Source organism: Paramormyrops kingsleyae, chromosome 15 (assembly GCF_048594095.1).
Source record: "Paramormyrops kingsleyae isolate MSU_618 chromosome 15, PKINGS_0.4, whole genome shotgun sequence".
Lineage (NCBI taxonomy): Eukaryota > Metazoa > Chordata > Actinopteri > Osteoglossiformes > Mormyridae > Paramormyrops > Paramormyrops kingsleyae.
Window position 1 is genome coordinate 12729637 of NC_132811.1, and position 26764 is coordinate 12756400.

Consider the following 26764-nt stretch of genomic DNA (forward strand, 5'->3'; position numbering starts at 1 on the left):
GAATGCCTCTTTTCCGAAGAGCTGCAGCTAATTTTGCAAGCACTACTTTCCTAACATAATTGAGTTTGTTCAATTACCCAACTATATCGACTGACGACGTCTCTGTATTTAGCACGTAGCTATGGCACGCCAAGTTCTCGTTTTAATGTAGCCAAGTATATCGCATGATGTCAGATAGATACACGTCCTTACATGTATTTTAGACCATCCGATTACGTCATGTCAGCTGGGGGGTGTTTTTTTTTTAATTAGGTCAACATTCTAGTAATATCTAACAGCTACAATGCAACTTGGTACAGGAAGAAAAAATTGCAAAATATAAGTAAACATATTTTATTTTTGCAACTTTCTACAAGCACTGTTAGAACTTAAGCATCAGTCATCGCTATGTTCCCCATTTCTCATAATTCATTCCTCGTACACACCAAAGAACTCAATGCATTTACCCAAAGTAAACAAGACATTTTGCATTGTATTCCTTACATTCGCCTCCACTCAGAAACCGCGTAATTAACTTGAGAAAAGCTTTCAAATACAGAAAATTGAGTATTCCGTAACGACTAGCCAATTCCGGAAAAACAGAAACACAATACAATGCATGACTAGTGTTACCGGCTGATGTAATTTACTATTTAAGTTTCTTAGAAAAGAAAGCAAAGTAAACATATGTTTATGTACAATGAGGTAAACACATAAGCCATTTTTTTATATTTTAAACATCGATAATATTTCTATTTACAAATTATAAAAAGTGATGCAAACGTCAGAATTCGGTTCATGCAGTGCATCATTCCAGGTGGAAAAGATCAGTTAAAAATATAATCAAACTATAGGCACTAAAAATGTAAAAGCTTTCCTCTATCTGTACACAATGGTCTCAGTCAAAAAAAGAGGGGAAAAAAAACCTTGCAGGTTTAAAGCTAATTACACCCCCTTGTGACCTGAGGCTCATTCTTTCCTTCCTCACAATTACGCCGTTCAGACGGCAGCCGTTCCTTTTCCCGATCGGAAATATAACTTGGTCTCTCCGGCCCTGGGCCTCGATGACCAGGTATTTGCGCCTGCAAACATCCGACAGAAACCGACTGACGCATGCGCGCTGTCACGTTTATTTCGTCGTGCGCAATATGAATGAATCGACTGCGACCCGCTAGACAGCGACTCACCCGTGGGGTCGCCGGATCTCTTTCGGATTTTGGGTCGCAGCCTGCCGGTTAATTAATCTGTCTGACCGTACCCTTTCCCCTCCAAAGAAAAAGAATGTCGCTGCTGTACACACACTTAAGGCTCGACAAGCCTCCGCTAAAGAAACCAGAGGTGTACATATGGTTTAAGTCATAGCTGGTGTGCTGGTCCGATCAGGACCATATAGATACCTGCATGTCGCTGAGGAATACCTGGATGTGTATGTTTCAGCTTGGTTAACTTTGATATAAAACAAAAAAGGCTGCTGGTGGTTAAGTAGTGGCACGTTGCGCAGAAATGAGCTACCCGTGGCTGAAGTAGCTGGGTATAATGAAAATGCCGTGTCCCAGAGCATGTGGCTTGCTACTGGTTCTCTCTAAAAATAAAAAATATATTTGCACCACTGACCATTGTTTGTTAATAAGGTAAGACGCAACACGCATCTCACCGTTCATAGGTTAGGATAAGCTTACATCTCCAGTGGCCTGTACTACGAAGCGGGGTTACTGGCTTATCGGGGTAACTTGTCGGATTTAAGGTACCACAGTTTAAATGGACTTCTTATGCGTTCACTTACATTTTTGCCCAGACTACCTTAAATCCGACAAGTTACCCCGATAAGCCAGTAACCCCGCTTCGTAGTACAGGCAACAGCTGCTGACCCATTTTAACACCAAAACACTAATGTGTAATACTTAATTCTGAACGTATACATTTTCAACACGAATCAAAATAGTACTGGCATCATTTGAAGAGTCGATTTCAGGACAAAATGGTACCATTCACACTTGTATAAAAGTAACTGCTTAATTAAGAATTTTCATTAACTAAATAATAATGCGTTATAATCGAGACCTTTAAAGTTGTGGCTGCCCCATACCATTGTTAACAGGCTCAGGACTAAATGTTAGTGGCACACCTACTAAAGGGCGTATGTAACAACGCAGCTGCCGATAAGGAGTGTTGTTCCCTCTTTGTCCTTGCTCGCACAAACAATAGCAGCACAGTGGCTTCAAAATATACATAAAGAAAATGAACGATAACTCGTGGCCGCATGACTGCGCTTACACATGCGACGTTTTCCCCACAAGTGCACTTGTTGCCATTAAAACAACGGTTAAAAATGAATGAACAGTGTTTTCGTATATGCATTTTCATTTGTTTGCCCGCTAAAATTTTACGAATATTCTTCACCAACAAAGTGAGGTTTTCTTTAAAGGGCATCCTGAATACAGCAGCGTGAGGTACCGACAGTAACAACTTTCAAGTGTGCAGAAAAGGACCAGTCTTCAGTTTCGGTCTGCATGGCTATGGATACAATAATACGGTAAAAGCACAACACTCTTTTATTCCGTTTTAGTTTTACTTGTTTGTCATACAGATCATAGTACCTACTTAATAAACAGATTAAAAAAGGGGAAAATTAAGCCTTCCATTGGTCCCTTAAGGCTTGGTCAAATTAAGTAATTTACCATAAACATAGTTAATTTTAAATCTCTCTCTCTCACTCACACTCTCTCACACACACGCGCACACGCACGCACACACACACACTCCATCCTGGGGGGGAAATCTACAAAATGCTGTAACACCTATGGCACGACATATATGTCTATTTGTTATATTACTGTAATCATGAGTTCATAATTTCAGCAGGTTAAAAAAAAATCATGCACATTTGTACATGCACATTTGTACAGCATCTTGAGAAGTGTTTTCTTAAAGCGACGCTTTGACCGCACCCCGTTCAGACAAAGCTCGGCGGCAAGAGAGCAGCCATAAGTCTCAGCAACACGGTAGAGCGCTGCCCAGAAAAAAGGGGTGGAGTTTAGAGCCGACCCAAGCTGATTCCAAACGAGGTGGGGCAGGCCAGAGGAGACAGGCATAGGCAGTCGATAATCGATACACTGCATACCATCCGCCGACACCTGTATGACTCCGCTGAAAACGTTTGTGCACACACTCTCACACGCACACACAAAAAAACGCATGGGGGCCAATGAGACTGATTCCGAAGTGGCACTTTCTGGTGTAAATTCATAAAATATACAGAAGTATATATAATTTTTGCATATGTCATAGCATGTTTGCCAAGACTGAATGAGGTCATGTCGAGTTTGATTCAAATAAAAAATGAAACAATGATCTATATCATATGGGTTAAGGGGTGAGCACAAATCTGTCACTATCACTTCTGAAAAGAGACAATCCTGTAGCAGATGATCGACTTCCAAGCACAAAAAAAATGAATTAAAACACTGGTTCTTAGCAACCAGGTAACAGACTTCATCCACCCATTCAGAGAATCAATTATGTATAACATTCTGGGGGATATTTCTTCACACTGGTCAATGCAAACACACCACGTGTTTAAGGTGTGTTTTGTAATGGCGCTTCTGCCTTCCCTGTATCGGCTTTCTGCAGTTTCTCCGGACAGAGCCAAAGGTGATTAGAAATAAACCCTGGTCTATGGCTCTTGAGGGGGGAGGTGAGGAGGCTCTGTGTGTTCAGAGGGGTGGGGAAGGTGGTCCAGAGGCACAATGAGAAGTCCACGGAGAATCAGGGGAAGGATGGAGGTAACGCCTGTATGATGTAAGCCTGCCTTTCTCTATCAGTCAGTGATCCAGCCGCTGTTACCTCGGTGAGGTAGGAAAGTACAGCCTCTCCTGAAGCCTTGTAGTCTAGGCGCTGAGATGAGATGTTTGGGTGGGGGGGGGGGGGGGTCAGACTGAGGACCCTCTGTCAAATGGCTCGTTCCTCTTTCCCAGAACGAGGAGGAGGAGGCAGAGGAGGAGCAGCAGCTTTGAAGAAACATGGGGGGCACTATTCGACCCCTCCTGGCCTACATCTTGATGCCCTCCTGCTGGCTGAGCTGGGACAGGGTCTTCTTGATGCGCAGTGCTGTCAGACGAGCCGCCCCGTTGGTGTACCAACACTCCCTCATGATCTTGGCCATCACTCGCAGAGCCTAGAGACACAGGGGTGAAGACAGGCAGGTGAGGTCACGGTCACACCAAGCTGTCAGGCCCCCAAGGCCTTCCCGGAGAGCCTGGCTCTCACGAAAAACCGCAGGCTGCTTCATAACTAATAATGTTCATTCTTGTCTTCAAGCCCCGCCGAGCCCTGAGTTGCGAGTCGTCTATTCTTCAAGGCGGCCCTCACAATACCCAGGACTACTTGGTTCAATTCAGACCTGCAGAACTAACAACTAGCATATCATTGTTACCTTTTCAACCGCAATGCTAACTGGAGAGCTGTAGCGTTTCTCGGGTGATGAAACCGAAGGAAATCACACAGAGAGCGTGTGTCAGGCAAACACCAGTGTGCCTTCTTACAAATATCGATTTGTTGGCTCTGCCGGCTCTCTCCAAACCCCCCTCGCTCGATTTCCTTCGTTTTTAATTGCCCAGCAATGGCTTTTTTCCAAAACGGCGTGCATAATGTCCAGGATTTCGCTACGCGAGTTTCTGCAGGATCCAGCGAATCGAAACTGTGAAAAATCCGAAGAATTCTTAAGAACATGAATGAAACAAAAAGGGTGGGGGGGGTATGTACCACTGGAATCTGCTGAAAACCTCAGCGTCTCACAGCTTACAATGCGTATAAAGGCTCTGGAATATCTCGGGGGGGGAAAAGAAGACACGAACGGATAGGGAATTTAACGAGTTCAGCACCCATGCAAATGGGGCAGGGCTTTCATACAGCCATAAATGACTTGTGTTTAAGCAGAAGCACTCAAATGCTTGATAATGGCAGGTAAGCAGAATCAGTTAATCACAACTAAATCGATAAATAATTACGAATAGAAAAAAAACAAACATTTGTGTAAAAAAAAAACCTCTCTTCTGCTTTGGGTTAATTGCCAGGAAGTTATAAAATTGAATTAAAAAATCAAAATATTGATAAAATAATATTAAAATAAAATTTAAAAAAATAATAATCAAAAATATTGGTAGTATAATCGATAGGAAGGATTTGAATGATGAACAAATATGGCTCCTGAGATGTTCCTCAGAAGCTGCCTGCATTAGAGTTCCTGTATAGATCAGGAACAGTTCCTTCGCTTAAGTACACTTTGGATTCACAGCAGCACCTGAGAATCGCAACAGGCCCAGCATTCCTACGAGAGGCTGTTAAAAGTGCATATCGGCAGTCCACAGGAGGCTTGGATCTGATTCAGTTATATCCTGAAAGTGACCTTTAGTCAATAGCATATCTAGCCATATGGCAATCAGAGTACTTTTTTAAAAATAATTCATTATTTAAAAATACACCAGTGGCATCATTCTCCGTCAGTGTAACCACTGCCCTCCGTCAGGATTTCCCAAAAAAGCCCACCATCATTATGTAAACAGCAGGGTTATGGGGGCAAAAAACAAAAAGCCAGCGGGTCAATTTTTTTCCCCCATCACAGAAAATATCATCAGGAAAAGAAGCATGACAGAAAACCAGGCTCTTTATTTAGCTTCTCATTTTCCAATAATATCTAAAATAAAATAAAATTTGGTCATTTCGCAGCAGGAATCTGTTGCTCTGATTCAACAGATCCAAAATCCAGCCAGTCCACTACGAAACGGAGGACGCCTCCTCCGGCAGACACTGAGAAGACCGTGGACGGCATCCGATCCCCAGACGGGCATACGCATCTGCCTCACTGGCAGGAGCTTCCCTAAACGGCTCGCCCGCTTTCGCTGCTCCAGCGGGTCAGAGATTGAATTACGGGATGTTATTACTGTAAAATGGCTTCATTCTAATTCTAGCCTGTTCCTAAGGCACACAGATCACAAATGCCGGGACTCCACCTCCATGATAGAATGGGGGGGTCGGGCCTGGAGACATGTGAGAAGCAGTGCGGTCTAGCCACTGTGTCTCATTTTTTCCCAGGGGACAGGAGACCTAAATGAAGCCCTGGTAAATGCTCATTGAGATCTCTGTATCAAAGTGTTTCATTACGCGCACGGCAACCCAAAACATTAATCGCGCAAATAAATCTCCCAGGTGGCCTCTTGGTTTGGTAAGAAATGAGTAATTAAGAAATGAAAAGCCAGCAGTAGCTCTTGCTTTAAACACAAATTCCTAGAGGAATGAGGAAGAACAGCAGGGGAATGGCAAGGAAATCTTAGGGCATCTCTGTCGCCCCCTACAGGGCAGGCAGGGAAGGACACGAACCTCACAGCTCTGCCACCTGTTGGGGATGTTCGGCCTGAGCTTCTGTTCGCACACCACCTTCTTCATCTCCTCCACTGAGGGGTCCGACTGAACCAGGTCAAAGTAAGGCAGCTGGTAGTCGTCATGGATACCTGTACACAAGGGGACCAAGGTTGGGTTCTACTCTGAATGTAACACGTCAGAACCATGAGATGGGTGTGGTGCCATGTTTCCTAATGTGGTACAGGGCTAGAGGAAAGATCAGACTACTGGAGAACACATTCAGGCAAGGCTCTGTGGAAAGCTGGTGAATAATTCAGAGTTTGTGGATGAAATATTTATAATTCAGTGAATCATTTCCATAAAACATTATAATGACCCCTATGACCCTAACCAGGATAATGGACAGATGGATGAGTGATCACAGCCAAAGTAAGAAAACTCTGAATGAAAACTTAATGCTGCTTGAGGTCAGCAGGATTGAAAAAAAAATAAAGGAGAAAAAAAGGGAAAAGCCATGGGATTCTCTTCAGAACTGGCTACAAGGAGTTCTGGAACGGAGTTTCTGGGCAGACGAGGATCGCGGCCATTGATCTTACCACCAATGGAACAGCGGCTTGCGATCTCCCAGAAGACCAGGCTCATGGCGTAGATGTCAGCCCTCTTAAATGAGTCGAAATGTTTCATGTTTATCGTATCGTCCAGCACCTCTGGGGCCATATATCTGTTTGGGGAGAAATTATACGGTCAAAGTGCTTTCAACAGATCTGGCCACAGGTCCAACTGATGGGTTAAATCAGTTCCCTTTATCAAAACTGAGTCTTGTACTTTCACACTTTTTCGGTGTAAATTTGTGTTTCGGCTCCCGTAGAAAACGGGTCGGCGCTGCAGACGGGTCAGCCGGTCGCTTCGCAAATGGGCCTGGCTCATTAAGTCATGCCGGCCCCCGGGAATGAAGCATAGCCGCTGCTCCCAGAGCTGTCACTCTTCACAGCACATTTCTCAGTCTTTATTCACTGCGGTATGGCCGTTATTACTTTTACCAACAGTATTAATCATTCATGCAACTTTATTGTAACATTTATTATTTAAAAACACTCACTAAACAAAGGTCCAAGGAGCGTCTGAAAAGATATTTAACCCTTTCACTCCCGTAGGAGACATTGTGCATCAACAACAGGGCTGATCCCTGGGAGTCTTTCTGACAAGGTCACCACAGGGGATGGAAACCCCCCCGCACGACCATTCCCAGTTCTTGTTGCCTGTCAGTCTTCTTCTGCTCAGCCAACGTGGACGAGTAAAGGGGGATAGAGACAGAGCAGGTGATGATGTCACAGGGCATGAGGTCACGCATTGCTAGGGAACGGAGCACTGGAGACACGTCGTTAGCGGGGACACAGAACCTGAGAAAGGGACCGCTGAGGGATGGGTGTGCAGAAGAACCAGAGACGCAGTCGCTGTCCCAGGAGAGAAAAAGACAGCGTCCTAAAATAAGAGGGTCTCGCAGAACCTGCTTTCCCTCCACCTTGCTGACAACAGCACCTGAGTGGATGTAGGGCTGTACAGTGCAGAGGGAAGCAGGGCATCAAGGAAAAGATGCCCCCCCATTTAATTTAAGATAGGGCTCAGGTGGTGAGCTGGGTTTCCCGTAACAGTAGGGTGCACCAGCAAAGGTGGGGGGGCAGGGGTACAACCAGGAATGTTGGAGAATTAGCGGACCTCCCAACAAATGAGGTATGTGACGGATTCATCTCATCGAGAGCGAAAAAGCGAAGCCTAGATCCTCAACGAATCCCCTGCTGGACCCATCCCCCACACTCATGTGCCAGCCAATAACAGACAGGCATGTCTGTCGCTCAAGGCCAGAAGAATCTGCTTAAATTGCCCTGAAAGGCAGATTGTAGAACGTGAGCAATGCCTTCAAGGACCTTCTAGACGAGTATCCTTGATCCCGCTCCCCTGCACCTTTTGGTTCCCACTCTGTGATTGGGAGCGATGTCTATGGTGTCCGTCGCCGAGTCGTGGCGGACCGCCAGCCCCAAGTCAGCGATGCAGCAGGTCCCGTTCTTCTTCACCAGGATGTTCTTGGACTTCAGGTCCCGGTGGGCAATGGCCGGCTTGCCTAGGTTGAGCAGACGAAAAAGTATAATTTTAGAAAATTAAAATTTCCTGATGGAGACAGCCAGCAGGGGGCGGTAGAGAATTAGATAGAGGGTTCATTGTTTTCCAGTGGGAAGATGCAGAAGGGACTGTCACTTTCTGAACCCCATGGAGCGAAACTGACCAGGTTCCACAAACCAGCTCAGTACAAAAAAGAAATGTACACATCTCACTCTTAGCCAAAGGGCTGCCCCAAACGACAGACCCCGTCCCCCAAAACATGTACACCAACCTTGTGTGCCCACGATCTCCATGTGCAGGTGGGCCAGTCCGCTGGCGGTGGACAGGGCCAGCTTGATCATGCCCTCTACGGTAACTGTGTACCTGTTCAGGTAGTCGAACAGCGAGCCGTGCTCGTGGTAGTCAGACACCAGCCACAGCTGTGTCCACGTGCCGTTATCTGGAGGGGGATTTAAGTCAGAAGTCTGCCTTTCAAACCATGGTGAATAATAGTGCTGGCTGACCTAGCAGGTCTAACAGGGGGATCACCATGCCACTTTCCATTTGTGTTCTTACGCCTACACTTTTTTTTTTTATGGCTGGTCTAAAATTAGTGTCCCCCCCCCCCCCCCCCGGATTTTGGCCTTGGACTGCGAGACGGCCCCCTTTTCTAAAGCTTCATTCTCACTCTCTCTCATTTCTTGCACAATATGCTACGTTCGCCCCTGGGTGAGGCTCTTAATTTGTTTCCAATCCACTTGTAAATGTCCCTAAATCTTCGTTATAAGCTTTGGAGCAACAGTGTCGGAAATTAATTAGATTTAATCTGAAATTTCAACAAAAAAAAAAAAAAAAAACAGCGAGGGTGAGGGAGTGAAACATAACAGGAGACCTTTTTGGGGGAGAAAAAAGGCAAAATCCGTAACATCAGTGTACGGTGAATAGAGTCAGAAATACAAATAATTCATAATTATTCACAAGAAGAAGTTCGGATGCAGGATGCATTCTGAAATCTCAATTAGCAGAGGGTCAAAGCAAAATTCAAGCAGTGTACAACCACGAAATACCAGCGTGCATAAAGACATTTACAATATATTACTTATGTTGATATTATTTATATTTTATTATCCATCCATCCACCCATCCATTCATCCATACATCCGTCCATCATCTACATGCTTATCCAGTACAAGGTTAAAGAGAATTTGGATCCTATCCCAGGTAAGGTATATAATTAATATTATTTATAATATAAAATGAGCAAATATATAGTAACATTTCAGAAAAAAATGACTATTACTGTTGACTATTACTAATTTACTATTTACTATCAATATCGTCATTCTTCTTATTATTATTGTTATCATTATTATTATTATTATTATTATTGTTAGGCTCCTCCCTGTAGAGTGAAGGTAATACCCCCCTCGGTTGCCACGGTGACCCCACCTTTGTTGTCGGCAGCGATGAAGCCCAGGATGTTCTCGTGCCGTAGCATGACAGTCTGGTAGATCTCCGCCTCTCGGAACCAGGAACGTTCCTCGCGCGATGAAAAAATCTTGACGGCCACCTCCTCCCCCCGCCACTTGCCGCGCCACACCTCGCCGAAGCGGCCCTTGCCGATACTCTCCTGCAAGATGATGGTCCGGGCTATGGTCCTCTGCACCAGCAGCGGCAGGCCTGACGCGAGGGTCACATACGTCAGTACAAGTCTATAAACCCATCTATCCCGTCCAGGATCTTTGCGAGTCTGGAGCCCATCCCAGGAACCACTGGTACACCCTGTACCAGATGCTGGTTCCTCAGGGGACACGCGGTGGATGGACTCCACGCCTAAAGTGCATCAATGCATGGCAATTAAAACATTACAGTGCAGCCAGGAGCAGGTGCATTTCAGATGCACTTTAGGCATCGCAGGGTTCACGGGGGCCCAAAAAACGTGCGTGTGGAAAAAACTCAATTGGTCAAATTAGAGGATTCGGAAAAGCCTCGACCAGAGGCACCTAGCCATAAATTCGGGGGGGGGTGGGCGCTACAGGAAGACATAATTAAAGAGAAAGCAGCAGGTGGTCGCCGGAATGTCCAAACGAGCCATTAGCCTAGGAGCGGAAAAAACGCTGCAGAGCGAGCGGCCATACGCACTGCCGGGGCAGAGAGCAGGAGGCGGCGGCCATGCGGGAATGAGAAGCACGGCCTGAAGCGGCCTTCACCGGGCACCAGCTCCAGCGGGTGGAGCTTCCCGCCGGAATGAAGGCAGCAATTCTGAATCGCCCATTCAGAGCCGAGGATGGGGAGGCCGGGTGCCAGGGCAACGGAGTGGAGATGCGAGGATGAGTTTAATGGGGCCCCTTTGGGGTGCCCCCCCCCGTATCCATTTCAGCCAGTCTGTCCATAAATCGAGCGATATCCCCGTTCGCGTGCCAGACCGATACCCACCCGAGCCGGAGCCGGACGTGGTCATGTCGTAGATGAGGTCCTTGAGGGTGGTGCCCATGGTGATGAAGGGGTCCAGCGAGGGGTCCTCCTCACTGGGCACGCGCTGGTGGATGACGGCCCGGCTGTGGCAGATGTAGAAGGCCAGCACCAGCACGCAGCACAGCACGCAGACGGGGGCTGCGATCATAGCTGCCAGCGCCACGGGGCCCAGGGGCGGGGTCTTTGAGGGGGGGTCTGGGGGGGGGGACACAGCGGTGGGAATGAGCTCATTCGCATGCACTGGGGGGGGGCGAGCTTTCATCATGCAGCATACCAATAACCAAAAGTTGTGGCTTTTCCCAAAATCAAGGCATTTGTCATGCAGTTTACAAATAATTTTTTCCCCCATCAATTAATGAATTGGTTAGATGACTTTTCATTAATTTTTATCAGTAGTTTATTCATGCTAATCAATTACAAAAGTTAACAACTATAGATTTATTTGTGAAATTATTATTATTTAAAATAATATTACCAATATTTATTAACTTGTTCTACAGTAAATGTCTTTCAGTTACGTAAAGTGCTAACAATAAACGGGAAATTGAAAATAACACGTCTATAGGGCAGGTGCATCTGCATTTACACACTCCCCAGTTCATCATAGGGCAGGAACTCGCACTCTGGGCAATTTGGAGTCAAACAGGTGATCATGGACGACCGGAGAAAACCAGGCTGTACAGAGGACACGCATGAAAGGGAACAGGGAAGCAAACACACTCAGAGAGGTGGGGGTATTGAAAGCCGCACACCTGCAAGGACGAGGCTGCAGTGCTACACACTCAGCCACTGTGCTGCGCTTAATATCAGCCAACAGAATAGAACAGAATAGAATATCCTTGCACAATGAATCTCCATTTGGATTCCTACAAATGCTACATTTAAATACCAAGACACCAAATTAAAAAATAGATATACAGAAGAAACTCATGGTAGAGAATGAAAAGTATGTGAACTCAGAGTTCACAGAAAACAGCATTTATACAAATTAGAAATTAAAATTTGTGCTGAACAGAAATATTAGAAAATGTAATTTCCCTGCCTTAGCCAGCCACAACATGGAGTCTCACCATGAGGAGAATTAACACAATATCCTGCTTTTTTTTAATGAAACTTTTTACTCAAACAGTCTGTCAAGAAATAGTTTTTCTGAGATTTGAGGTACCCTCATTGCAGAGCTTCCCAGTGTTCCAGCCTAGCTGCTGAAGCCAGAGAACCGGCTGGTCTGTGATCGTTAGCAGCAGAATGATCATGTGACACACGCCATCCAATCCGCGCCCATGTCACCGCTGGTCGGCCAATCAAGCAAGGCTTTGCAGGAATACCATACAAAAGGCAACACGAGGGCATCTCGCACCTGAGGCAACTAATTAAAAACCAAAACTTCATCCCTCCTCCTAAGTCAGCCTCTGTCCCCCCGCCCCAGCAAAGCGTGTTTGACCTTTTGAGCGCCCGTGTTTTCACGGCAGACCAATCGACTTGGCAGGGGCGTTTTCACGGATGTGACAGCACTCACTGCAACGGTGACCCCGGCAAAATGTCAACAGCGGGTCCGGTGACATTTACTGTCCTGTAAGATGCGGCTTCTGGCAGCTTTAGTGACAAAATGTTAATTTTGATTTTTTGTTTTACAGGGGCATATTTGTATGGGTGTTATGCAATCTGACTTAGCTTGAGTAGACAGCTTGACATGCGTGACACATATGGTGACAGACGGGTCAACCCCATACATCTAATGAATCTCAAACAGGCTGACTATTAGACGCAGTAAAGCGTCATTACCGTAGGCATGATGTCAGCACCGTTCTTCATTATCACAAGCATTAACCCCCCCCCCCGCAGAAAGTCCACCAATAATGTCAGTGAAGTATCTTTACGTCTCTAGCCAGCAGGTAACCGGAAGCAGGCCGGTGTAAAATGGAGTGTAAAAACAGGTATCCTGGGAGATTGCCTGCTATTGTACATCTTCAGTGGGGAAAACAGGAAGATGGTCCCATTATCCTGGAAAACATGGTTATTATCTCCTTTCAGCCCAGTTCTACACGTGTGCTGTTCAGGTTTTGAGGAAAATGCCTTCGAGTCCCTAAATCACTGTCCATATTCGAAAAAGGCAGATCGCTCTTGCTCTGCAAACATTTCTTGTCTAACAGAGTCAAGAACATGTTTAATAATATGGAGGGGTCCCTTTTAAGAGAAAAATCATTACAGAATGGCAGTTTTCCAAAAGGCAGGAGTTCTCTCAGAAGGTGTAAAAGTGGAGACACATGCAAAATTTCGGTAACTAGCGAAAAGATCTGCACCCCGTTCCCCAGGGGACTTTTAAAGTCACGTAATTACGGGCTGTCATCCTTCTGGGAGCGGAACAGCACCCACTTGGGGACACTCCAGCCCGAAACGTGGGACTCTGCTCTCGCTGACTCTTCGGTCGGCAGAGAGAAGCCATTTCCCTCCGTTTCTGCCCGCGGTGATATCGATAAATCTGTGGTCAGAGAGCTTCAATCACGGCACGGCTTTTGCAGTAAGGTACTATGAAGCACACTTCAACGCAACACAACTAACATTAACCACTAACAAGCTCAATTATTAGCTACGGTTCCTACATCACTGCTCCTCATCCAGGTGGATGCGGATCATCCTCTACGCAGGTGAACCAGCAAGTGACGTCAGTACGAGATAGGGCATACAGGAGTAACATTACTGAATCGATATATTCAAGAGCTTCTGCTCTGCGACGCATGCAAACACGCGAGTTCAGTACTCTGCCAGGAACACGATGTGTGACCCAAAGCTTTCAGAGGCAGGATGCAAGCCGAGGAGGGAATCTTTGAGTTCTCCGAAACATATGTTTGCTTTACTTATGCAAATATTTTCCGGTTGCACTTCACGTCATTATACTGATTTTTAATTTCCGGATGCATAGACAAACCATGCAGGAAAAGAATAAGATCAATTAAAAATCTCGGCGGAGAATCAGTTTCACCAATATTCAAGAGAATCAAAAAGATTTGACCAATGGCAATCAGATAAAAAAAAAAATATCAGCTTTATTTCAGAACTTCTATCACAGGAAAATTCTGCCGCATTAGATGATAACACACATACATCATGCACAGCCCTGACCCCATCAGAGAACAGTTCTGGTAAAAGCCACGTAAGCGTAGGTAAAGGTTAGCTTTCAGTGGTAGTGTATGGAGAAGCCAGTTTAATGGCTGTTAAACATGATGTCAAATTGTAGGACAGACATAATGATTATGGGGGAGGCATGTGGCTCAGTGGGGTTAGGAGACTGTGCCTGTCATGGGGAGATGATGTCACTGTTGGTTCCCTGAGCAAGGCCCTTAACCCCCAATTGTTCCAGGAACTGTCTGTCCTTGTTTGTCAAAAAAAATGTCACTTTGCACTCGTCTTTTAAATGAATGAAATGCAAATATTATGGCAGATGAAGGCAAATTATATATTATAGACTGCGGGGTGGTTCCCGAAACAAAATAGACCACCATAACCCTAACCCCCCCCCTCCAATGCCTACCAGGGAAGAAGCTCCGGTTGAGGTTTTTATTGCAGAGGTCGGTGCTGCAGCACACAGGGTAGACGGTGTCGTCTTTCAGGGAGGGGGCACAAACAAAGGGTCGGTCGCGCGGAATCAGGTCCTTCTCGGCGATGCACATGGTGCGCTGGACCGTCACGCCGCCGCCCTGTCGGGTGACCGCCAGGTGGCACACGCCGTCCGTGACGCAGGTGAGGTTGGCGCATGTGTGGCAGTGGCACTGTAAGGCTGCAAGAGACAGGGGGGGGGGGGGGGGGGCAAAGCCAAAGGGGTGGAACATTAATACCTCCATAGCTTTGGACCCAACCAACAAAAAGACTCATCTACTACACCAAAACACAGACAGCTCTTAAGCTACCGGATTGCTGTCCATCCATCCACGATCAAGCGTTCATGGTTGATGATAATTTCCCCGATGACACCTCCTGTTAGGAGGTGCGGCGGCACGCGGCTCTGTCCTTGAAGGGAACTCTTCCCAGCTCCTCTCTTACCCGAGTGGATCTCCACACACTGCCGAGGTATGGAGAGGCCGCGTGTCCCCCAACCCCAACACTGTCCATCTTTGAAAATCCTTCATATAAGCACAATTCTTTCCACATAGCTAAGTGTCAATGGCAACGATTCTCTTAATAATCAGTTTTAGTGATGCACCAATAACTTCCGCACACTCCACCCAAATAAATGTAAAAATTAATTACATTCGAAAAATATGTAAAAGTATTTATTTTTTGGTAAGAAAACACCGACTGTATACACCTTATATATTTATAACATTTATAACAGAGAAGGGCTGATCACCAGTTGTGATAAACTGTAATTTTCTGAGTAATACCTTTTGATTTGCACTGTCTGCTTTGAATTGTCTTTTTGCTATCAAATGTTTGCTTTACTGATGGGCCGGCGTTACTCTGCAGTACTGCAGGATTTGTGTTTTGGAAACTCTTCATACTCTTCCCTGTCTCACCTTAAAGTGCGGTGTTGAAATGTTTATTGGTAGATCCTTCTCATTACATTCTATCAGAACAATTTCTGCAAAATGCATTTGTAACGTCATTTTCGCCAACATTAAAATAACTCTACACAGCAGACATTTTTCTAACTGGTTAATACACGGGTGTGCGAAGCAGTATGGGATACCATTTTAAAGGGAATTATCGGCAGTAAATATCAGCTAATTTTTAACCATCGGCTGATTGTTGTTATATCGGCTGATACCAATAGCTCGCCGATACAATCGGTGCATCTCTAATCAGTTCCATGGCCCTGAGTTGATGCAAGCCAGGGGGCGTGGCTCGGAAGCTATTTCCCGTTTGACGCAAGAGTTTCGGTGCCGACACGCAGGCGCTACATAACATCTCAGTCGTACATGAGCGGATTCTCTCTCTCTCTCCGAGAACTCAATAGTGCCATTAAATTACACCTCATTTCCCCAGGAAGCGGCCTTGGACTGTAAACATCAGCAAATGCCACTTCACGCTCTTTATTTGCGTCGCGGCATAGCTTTACTGAAAAGGATCCGTACTATTTACCACAGAGTTATTTACCCAAGCTGAGCCGGCTCAAGGCCGCAGAGAAAGTAACCCACAGAGGACCTGAGGCGCCTGACAGCTCTGTTCTGGGAATTCTGGTTTCAGCACAGAGCCATAGAAAACATTCAATTAATGCGCGGACCACAAATCAAAACGTGGACCAGGACAGCAAAGAAAACCAGATACAATCAGATGGCAAATGAAAACAAAAAAGGGAGCGAGAACGGGGCAGGGGGAAATAGCGAGAGACAGAGAGAGAAAGGGAGCCGAAGACAGAGGAGAAAAACAGAGATCAGCCTTTGAATTGGAACAAGGTTACGTCGTTCTGTCATAAGCCAGGAGAAAGAGGATCTGAATGGCCATCCTGCAAAGGTCAGGGCAACCACTCAAAAGTCCATACAGAGGCGACACAGCAAATAACAGAAAAATAAACAAAATGCAAAAAGACATTCCAGATGGCAGCCGGTGTGTCCTGTTACCAAAAGACACTCCATACGACTGACCCAGAAGGCCTTGGCCATGCCATGGTGGGAGGGGGACCAAGGACAAACCCTGCTCAAGAACAGTCCTATGCACTTTACTACCAAAAGGGGGCGCTGTCATTCTGACCCGACATTAGGCATTTGCTCAGTCCCATGGAGACAGTAGGAGGTGTTACGGGGGCAGAAAGAAGGCTGATCTGGAGTTTTTTTTCCTCACTTGACTGAACTGTAGGCTATATGAAGAAACAGCAGCAAATAATATCCAAAATATGTCATATTCACACTGACTGTCTCAAGCTGAACCCCCCCTCCCAGGTTAAACCCCCAAGCAATGTCTTATTGTTTGTTTAATTACAGTATTTGCTTATCCTCTGCTACAGAGTTGAGTTTCTCAAACTAGGTCTTGGTGATGCCCAGATGGTCCGCATTTTTGCTCCCTCCCAGTTCTCTGCCAGACAGTCCACAGCGTTCTAGGTAATGTATGTAAGGCAAAGCACCTAGAACAGTCAGGGACCAGGAATCCCCAAAGATTAGTGTTGCTTATGGTAGCACTATGTGGTGAGGGTGCCTCTGCTTGGCCTTCTTTAATGATGTTAAAGCTGTCTGGAGTCTGCATTGAACGGGACAGGTTATAAAAAGCCAAAACAAACAATCCGGAATGACAGGCATTCTCGAAATTCCCAAATAGACCAGAGATCAACACAGGGAGGAGAAACACTCAATCTATGCTGGTGCCTAAAGCCATGCTCGACTGGCTCAGCATTGACACATTCGGGATCAATCAGAGGCACATACACGGAGGTGCGCCACCATGGGCAAGGGAAAAGGGGCCAGCCGATTTAACCGCAGACTCCAATTTTCCGCATTACTGCTAATCACCAATAACCCAGTCGGGCTAACTGCAGAATGTCGCTGACGATGATTAAGAAAAATAAAAGAAGAAGGGATGTGAATCGTAAAGATTCTAAGGCGGCATATCAATGTTTAGATTCCAGTAACAGATTCCAGTAATTTATGCATATACATACATACATATATTATATATATAACATCGACGCATACCACAGGAAATAGGGCAGATTCCTGCACAGTGCAAGACATTCCGGAGGATTGTTTTCGTTATTATGATCTTTGTCAGTAGCCTACTATCCAGTACTATCCTTAGTAACTTAGTAAGAGATGTGTGGTCAATATCAGTGCCTCTTTGCTATATAGGATGAAGTTGCGGCTGTACTTCTACAAAACACTACCCGGTACTGTTCAGTGTTTATTTGCATGTATTTATTAAAACGTGCTGTGAATAGCCTGCGGTAAGCACCTGGAACAAGAATAAATCCGTTCCCAATGGGAAAGGGAAACTGCCAACAAACAGACATTAACAACTTGGTCAGACACCGGTTTTAATACATAATTCACTGCACGATCTTCGCATCCGAAACACGCGTAACGTGGTTCCTGCAAAACAGTACAGCCACATAGTGCCTCTGACCGCAATTGTGACGCATTACACAATGGCAATTCCACTACCGGATCCCAAAATATGAGACACACCATTTCGAGTAGGAGAACTGTAAAAATATAAATATATTAGGCGAAACTCACGCCGTGTGATCATACGGAAAAACAGCGCAGCGTGAACAGCCGAGCGAAGCAGGGGGAAAAGGAGCCGGTGAAGCCGGCTGGGTTTTGTTTGAGAGTAAACAAGAATGAGGCAACGACGCCGCAACCATTTGGCCGGAATCTGCGTTATTTCCCGCTGCCCCACTCGGATCTAATGCATTTCACTAAACGCGTCTCAAGGGGCTGCTTCAAGTGCTAAGAACCACGATGTCTGGACATTGCACATTGCCCATTTAGTGTAATATGCAATAAATTAAATTTATAATACATTTACTGTATCCCTTCCCCCGAGCCCCCAAAGGTAAAGGATGTAGTGAAAGGCTTGACCCTACGGTGTTTGAGGTCTGGAGCAGGCTAAAATTTAAGATAGGAAGAGGGTCATATGAATTTATGGCCAGCGAGTTTGCTACATACTGGAGGAGCAGACTACCGCCCTCCGCCCTATCAGACAACCCTTCAGCCATACTTCCACGGCGTCCTTTCGGGCTGAGCTCGCTTATCATTCAAGGACGATCTGGGGGTGACGCAAAAGGACGGGTGCCTTGGAAATAATCTGAAATAGAGAGGGGGTGGTGATTAACCACACTACTGCCTTCTTCGAGTTATCCCCGCACCATAATCAGCAGGACCGCTACAGTCACGTCATTAAAGGTTCTGCGGTGTTGCTGACAAGGACCATCCGTCAGTCCAGACTCCGTCGGAGCGCCTAAGCTCCGGACAGGCAGCCGGGAGAGTTTGTTCAGTCTAAAGTACAAGTACACAGCCCTTATCGCGGAACTGTGGGTGATGAAGCAGACAAACACGAAACAACAGCCGCTGAAATCCCAGGGAGAGCTGGGCCAGAGGCTGGCGTCAGCAGCGCCATTAGTTAAACCAGGAGCTCTCTGACAGTTATCTTAATAGTAAATTCATTTCGGTTCCAAAATACACACAAGAATAAATGTGAGGCAATTAGCATTTTCTCCCAGCAGGCACAAATGTGGAGAACACTAATCTGAGGAGTATCAGATGAACGGTCACGCATAAATTCATTTTAAAAGACGGAGGACGGCATCTGTGTCAATGAAATAAAGTCGTAACATTGTTAACAAGTCACGAAACCTAGCATTTATTGGGAGTTTTCAGTATGCTAAATTTCCATCAAATTGTTTCTGATTGAAATTTGGGGGGGGGGGGGTAACTCTCGGTAGCCGGCCCATCCACATAAGACAGAGCTACAATGTAATAATTTCCCACAAATAATATCTCTGATTTGTGGATATCACACCACAAAAAGTACTTACAATTTCATAATGATATGCATAAAAGATTCAATACATTTGCGTTGCATGTAGTCATCAAATTCGCTTACAAACTACAATGAAAAATTTAAATATCTCACCTGTCAGTTGCTGCTTAACCCTCTGTGCGCTTTTTAAATGGATGAATACAGTTGGTGTACTTCCAGTTTTAGTTGACGTTTTACTCAAAACTTAAATACGGACAAATGCTTAAAATTATATATAAGCACAGATGTTGCGGTTTATAAAATAAAACACGCCTTTAATGATATTCCGTATGCATTAATCCAATAGATTGTATTCCGTTCAGCAGGCTTCGACAACAACCCGGGCCGCTTAAGTACTGACCTCGAAAAAGCAAAAACGGATGCAATTAGAGGTACCGGTACATATCTTCCTGTCGTGTTCCTGTGGTCTGACCGAGAAACAGAAGTATATGTTCTTATAAAAAAGGAAAACAGATTTTGTCCGATTTTATGTAGCCTATATGCGTACACGATAAAAAAGACCTGTGACAGGTGTTACGTTCTGCCGTGTGTACACACGCAGCGACAATGAAAATATAGGCCTAACTGTGAAAATAATTTTATTGCTAATAATTAAATACATATATATATATATATATATATATTTATTTATTTTTTTATTTTTTTGAGGGGTTTTCTTGTATCTAAGCAGTGTTGGGGGCTCAGTTTAAGCGGTCTTCATAGTGCTGACTTGCCTGTGACTGGAGCAGACACATTTCCCCTGAAACAAACTGAGGACGATTCATAAATTGCTAAGAGTGTTACGCTCGAACTCACTTCTTTGAAGATTGTACGTGCATTGCTGCAAAATTACACCTCACGAAAAGCGAGTAGAGCATAGAGTCCGCGGTAATTTAATCCGCAAAGCCTTCGCATTGTATGAGGAGGATTCTTTGTTAAAAAAAATACACACACACACACACACACACACACACACTGCACAAACATCTATAAGGGTAAAAGCCACATACAAAAACAGAAAGCATTTGCTTTTGTGAGGATTCACCAAAAGCAAATAGCACCCGATAAAATAACGTTACTCTAATGGCAGATGGGCCAAACACATTTAACATAGGCCATAAATATCAATGTAAAATGCAGAAAATCATATATAAATTACAAGCTACACAATTTTAAGCACTGCATCCTTCACCCACCTCCACAAATACCCAATTTAAAACTTGAATATCTTCTCCAAAGCAATTCAGGCTGACACAAAACAATAGACAGTACATTCCTAACACAAGGTTACTAAATTATGTTTTAAACCTGTAGACTTCATAAAGTTTTCACTTTTCTCCTCATCGCTTTCTCTGAAAAAATGATCATGGCTTCCTGTAAAGGCTCACCACTTCAATTGGGTATTGGGTACGGCTCGGTTCCTGTATGCCAGTGGAAAAGCATCGATAGACTCGACCTACCGTGCTACCGCTCTGCAGAAACCTGCGTTTTCCTTAACGAGCATTTTCACACCCGGTGTGTCAGCATAAGGGTACCTAAACGTGCTTTCGCATGTATGAGAATAAATGACAAACACGGACAAATGGGCCCATTGTTTCACTAAATAAATAAACAAACAAATAAATAAACAAACAAACAGAAATAAGAAGACAAAGAAGAATGATGATGATGGTAAAAATCCCGGCGGGGTTCAAATTCACTAGCAGACCCAAATCACACAGGTACCCCCCCCCCACTGTCCCTCCCATCGAATTTGGCTTTCAGTTCCCTTGTTTTCCTGGGTTCGAGAGACTCCACAGGGATCTTAAGATGAACACCCCCCCCGGCCCGATCCCTTTCCCTCGGGGGTGCATCACACCATTGGATGAGCAGTACCTATACAGTAACAAGAAACCTTAGCGAAAGAAGGGTGAATCACGCTGCGAAACGTAGTGAATAGGTGGGTTAGGGTCAAGACCGCTAGCGAGGCACACTTCTCCGGGGGAGTCGCGGTGCAGACTTCAGCCACGTGACGGAGCCCCGCCGCTCCCTCCACAGCCATAATCAGGACCTCGCGCTTTTCTCTTCTCCTCCAAGAACATCGCAGCTGCTATGCGATTCTCAGACACCTTTGCCACACTTCAGTTGGGTAAGGTGAGCAGTTGCCTGGGAAAAGCCTCGCAAACACACACACACACACACACACACACACGCGCGCAGGCAAAGGAAAATATATTAACGTGAAGATTTAAATGTGACAGGTCGGAAAAGGCATATACACAGAAGGAAACCAGTTTACAAAACAACTGGCAGTTTCCTCTCTGGACGGAGCATCAATAGAAGAGCACGGACACGCATTCCGGGAGGGGACGCGCCCAAATACCCGGGCAGCAGGTCAGCTCCTGGCAAAGGGCAGGGCTGAGATGGCAGAGATGGTGCTGATGCCAAAACTATTTCGGGATGGGGAGGGCGGTAAGCAAGCTGAGACGTCCTGGAAGCGGACTTGTAGCGCCAGAGGTCGCAGTCGGATCCGCGCGAAGCAAATTCGGCAGGTGAGGATGGGGGGATTCGGACCGGCACCAGGAGCTGTTCTTGGCAGAAACCCAAAGCAAAACCTGAATAATTAATCAGGTTGTCAGATACGAGAATAAATCTGTATTTGAAGCTGTCCATTGGTACTCCCACTGGTAGTAGATCAAATCAGAACTGCTTTTACATACGCAATTGACCCTCCCTTAACTGTACCCCCCAAACCCCCAACCTCTCCCCCAAGTCGCTCACCCATATATACCATGAGACAAGCTGAAGGTAAATGCTCCAGAGGCTGGGTAAACCCCTTCAGACCAGAGTATGTGTCAGCATGTGTGCGGATGGGGGCATTGCCACAGGGCAGTCCATCTGACGCAATTCCTGCTGAGAAGTGAGTGGTCCCTGGCAATGGAAGTTTCAGTGGTGGGGGAGGGGGTGCAGACAGGCTTCACATGAATATTAGCGCATAAGGAAAGACAGGAGTCCCCCCCCCCCCCCAAACAGCAGATGCGGGGTAGAGATACTGGAAGGAGAACCACTCTCAGAACATACCCCTGTCCACCATGTCCCCCACACCCCCATCCATCCAAACTCTCACACCTCTATCCACCATGTCCTCACACCCCCAACCACCCTAACACTCACATCACTACCCCACCTTGTCCTCACCCCCTGCCCCACCCTGTCCATGCTAATAGCACGTCTCTCCCCTCAGACCTGGAACGCAGCTTGTATTTCAAACCCCAGAATCCGAAACACACACCTGGCTGTTTTCCACCTGACAGACCCGACACGATTTAATACGTGCGGCCGGGAGTGACCCCAATGTCAAAATGACTATATCCATCCATCCATCCATCCATCCTTCAACCTTTTATCCAGGTCAAGGTCAAAAGGGTCATGAAGATAATTATTATTTTGAATCATAACTTCCTCACTGTTCCTTCCAGGATACACCCCTATCTTGTTCTGTCTGAGGCAGAACCCAGACACAACCGACATTAACACTAAACAGTTTGATTACGATGCAAATACAATCTACGGAAAGAGAAGCTGCTTCTTCATAAAACCCACTGCGAAATGTGCTAAAGAATCTCTTATTTAAAGAGGCTGTCAAATCAAGAAGATTAAAAATACTATTTAAAATACTAGCCCATTAACCTCCTCTGTTTTCTGCACACGCCAGCCATGTCATCACTACATCACAGTAACTGTTTGGTCACAAACGCTATTTTTATTAAATTTCCATGGTTGGACACAGTTTCGTAGGGCTGGGCTATTAATCAAATTTTAAATTCGATTATGATTTTGGCTTCCAACGATCATCAAAACAAAAGCTAAAATAATTGTGCCACATTTTGTTTTGCAATTATGCTCCCATTTTGTCTTGTGTTATAAACCCAGCACCTCCCCCCTGCTTTTATTATATTTAGGGTTTAAGAAAATCCACTGTTTAAAAGGGAATATTTTTAAGTTCAATAAATGCATGATATTTCCAAAGTCAATGAGTAGTCATGTTAAATAATCATATAATCTTAAAACTGACCAAAATAATCGGGACTATGATTTTTACCATAATCGAGCAGCCCTACTGTTTTGGTATACAAGAATAATCTGAAGGCCTTCCTGACCAAAACAGTCACTGGCACATGTGTACTGCAAATGCTTTCAGAATCCTATCTTGCATGTATATAGATTTGATTTACATTCAATAACAAAAGGATTTCATTTTGAACACATAGGATTATGTTTTCAGCATGCAGAACCTGAATGGTTTCCTGTTGTGCATCACAAGGCCTGATTTGGTAAAAGACAAACTGATACCAGCATTTCAGTCTTTGGTGGCCAGTAGAATTCAGAGTACACCAAAGTGCAAGACCACTGCAGACTCAGCATTCAGATCCACAGCAATAACTGAGCAATGCCTACGATTCACTGTGACTGGGGGAGGGGAGACGTGAGCAAAGCAGGGTCTCCCCAACAAAGAGGACAGCCCCCGCAGTGCATCCCCAGTGTCCCCCAAACACAACGTGGCTTCAGAAGCTGCCCAGTTCAGTAGACTGGCTTCTTGGAACACGTGTGAGATCAGGCCTCTCCAAGGCTGCAGCAGTGGACAGCACTCGGGAACTCAGCAGCAGGGGTTGGGGGTGTCCCCTCACACAAGCCCCCCCACCCTATTTCCCATCAGCCCCCATTTGGCCTCAACTCATTGCGACATCACATAGAAGAATTAATTACTCCTGTCTCCTGGCAACAGCGATCCCCGCTTCCCCTCTCCCTCCCCCCCTCCCCCGCCAGCCCATCCTACATCGCTGCCTCCGGATCCGTGTGCAGGCACCACGAGGGGGAAAATGAGGAAGGGGGTGTGAGTCACTGTGACCACATGGCACAAGTCCCACCCCCCACCCCGCCCAAGGAGCCCCTGTTCCCAGCCTTTATTGGCTGTAGCTCTGGGAGTCTTTTGCATAGGTCATAGCCTTTACTCTGGGGCCCCCCAGCCATTAATGCAGCCCTTTTGTCCTGACCAGATGTGGCCTTGGGTACAAAGGAGGGGGGGGGGATAGATCAGTGGCATCTGCCAGAGACAACCACCCCCAACCACCCGCCCGGCCGCCAGCCTCATGTCCAGACCGCCCCAAAAACTTTAGGGTTTCCTCAAAGAGCAATGGAGGGGTGACCCCAATGGTGGACATCAGCACACAAGCCTGGTGCATTTCCATCCCAGCCGTGCACTAGTGACCTTACCGTCCACTTAAAGAATGAAATTTAGGGCTCACTCTCAAATAATGGCACCCAAGCAGACGCCGCAGATGAGCCACTTAACAGCAGATTACAACAAGCAGCCTCTTCATATCCAATATGCTCAGCAGCCCTACCCATCATAAATGCCTTCTCCCCCCGTCCAACAGAGCCCAGTTTACAACCAGCCTCCACCAGGAGTATAGCTAGAAATTCTGGGCCCCCAGATAAAATGTGACCTGGGGCCACCCTGCCCAATTTTTTGTATATTTTATGTAGGCCTATTCAAAGAGCCCTGTAAAGTGCTGCCTCCCCCCTGCATTGGCCAGTGTGTCAATGCCCTGAATGTAGCTCCAAATGAATCTGAACTAACCCCCAACGATTTGTTTAGCTGAGATATTTTAACAACCATGCCCCTAGTTTGAGAATTCCACACAGCACAACAGCCCCAGTCCAGATCTGCGTTTCCCTAAACCTCATAGTGCTGCGATTATCGTAATTTCAGAGAATTTAATATGATGAACCTCTTAAAGATTAGGTCTCTAGGCTAACCTATCGCTAGTAGCCAACGGACAAGGATAACTGAAATGGCAGTATTTCTAAGGGCACGAGTTCAGACGGTAGGCTCAAACGCACTGCCGAAATAAAGATGACCACAGGGGAACAGAAAAGCGTCGCCTAAGGGTCTTTAAAAGGTGGTTGAAACACAAGACCTAAGCTCCTTTTCTAGGCAATTCGGAGCCGGCAGAGCCGTGATTCAGATAGCTGCGCGAATGACAATTTAAACGGTAACTTTCCACCCCCTTATAGTAGGATTACAAGCGGTCGGAATGTGAGCAAGAGACTGTCTTCTTTATTATTACTCTGCAGGGAAAAAACGGCAGGCTGCCTCCTGGGGACGTAAGCCCTCCCTACCCCTGACAAACCTGCAGTTTGAGCATCCAGAAAACTCTCTACCAAGACCCACTTACTTCGCCTAATAAGCGCAGCGGCCAGTTTCCCAAATTGACTGCGCACATTTCAAATGCGGCTTTGCCTATGAGAAGGTTAGGCAATGCAGGGAAAACGCGCACAAAAACGCCGGCGTTATGACGGTAAACAAGATCGCTATACATGAAAAACGAATGAAGTCACGAAGTCTCTGCCTCTTCGCAACACCAACCTACACTTCACAAATAAAAATTTTAACCACCGGTATTACGGATTTAGTTCTTGCACCAGTGATATGGAAAAAACAGAAGATCCAACGAGGAACTGTTTCCTAACCCCTACTTTTCACTTAGGAGAATAGATATTTAGTTCATATCTGGAATATTTTGTATATATTACTGCTAAGAAGTTAAAATATTACACGATATTACCTTCGGTGATTGTGCTTTTCTAATGCTAACAAACACAACAAAGATTGTTACAGGTAGAATCGTCCCACATTTGAAACTAAGTTTCAAAAGTTTCAGATACAGTTCTCAGTAACATGCGAAATGCGTTTGGTAATCTCCACTCCAAACACATCAGAGACCTGTACAACTTCCGCAATCGAGTATGGCTCTCTTAACTTTAATGCGGGGCAATTTGTGTTCTTTTACGAGATACTGTACATTGGTCATCTTATACTGGCAATACCCTGTCTGTAACGCACTGTTGCAGATTTGTGATACAACAGACGCAGATCTGGACTGGGGCTGTTGCTTATAGGAAGGTCTTCGTGTGAGAGAATTAATCTTGATATATCAATATTATCTTAAAATGGTTTAATTGTATAGCCCTGAAGATTCCAGTGATTCTTCGAGTTAACATGGCTGCGGAGGTCGGTAATATTTGCGATAGGATTCCCGGAGATGCACCACCTAAATGACACACCTCTCTCACCTCCAAAGTCACAGAGTTATTGCGGCAACGGCAGTGCAAGGCGAGAAACGCCGTTTTCGCGTCAGATGGGCAACAAACACGCCAAAGCATACACCGTGAAGCTGCTGGCACGTGAAGCACATTTTCGTACTTGTGAAGACACCAGCCCAAGACACAAACAGGTTGTGTGTGGAACAGCTGGATTCGTCTGCGCTGTTGTACTTAATGCAGACCCAATGGCATCCATAGGCTTTCGCTCTGACAATCCCAATTATGAAAACGTATATGTTGCCTGTGTCGCACCAAAAGCACGAGA

The 26764-nt window shown here is 45.7% G+C and overlaps 1 protein-coding gene across 2 annotated transcripts in view; it reads right to left on the bottom strand.

Annotated features, from left to right (window-relative positions):
* Nucleotides 1-319: 319 nt before the first annotated feature.
* LOC111838972 (TGF-beta receptor type-1) overlaps nt 320-26764 on the bottom strand; it is a 28235-nt gene continuing 1790 nt past the window's right edge. Inside the window, exons 1-10 of one of the 2 annotated variants that reach the window (XM_023802472.2) lie at nt 19715-19825; nt 19468-19557; nt 14438-14683; nt 10870-11103; nt 9883-10113; nt 8726-8893; nt 8299-8455; nt 6933-7057; nt 6355-6485; nt 320-4153 (exon numbers count right to left, since the gene is read on the bottom strand). In XM_023802472.2, the coding sequence (XP_023658240.2) occupies nt 4028-4153; nt 6355-6485; nt 6933-7057; nt 8299-8455; nt 8726-8893; nt 9883-10113; nt 10870-11103; nt 14438-14576 (1311 nt within the window). In that variant the 5' untranslated portion in view covers nt 14577-14683; nt 19468-19557; nt 19715-19825 and the 3' untranslated portion in view covers nt 320-4027. Of the gene's footprint in view, nt 4154-6354; nt 6486-6932; nt 7058-8298; nt 8456-8725; nt 8894-9882; nt 10114-10869; nt 11104-14437; nt 14684-19467; nt 19558-19714; nt 19826-26764 lie in introns of those variants that run through there. The other variant, XM_023802471.2, reaches the window with a different exon arrangement.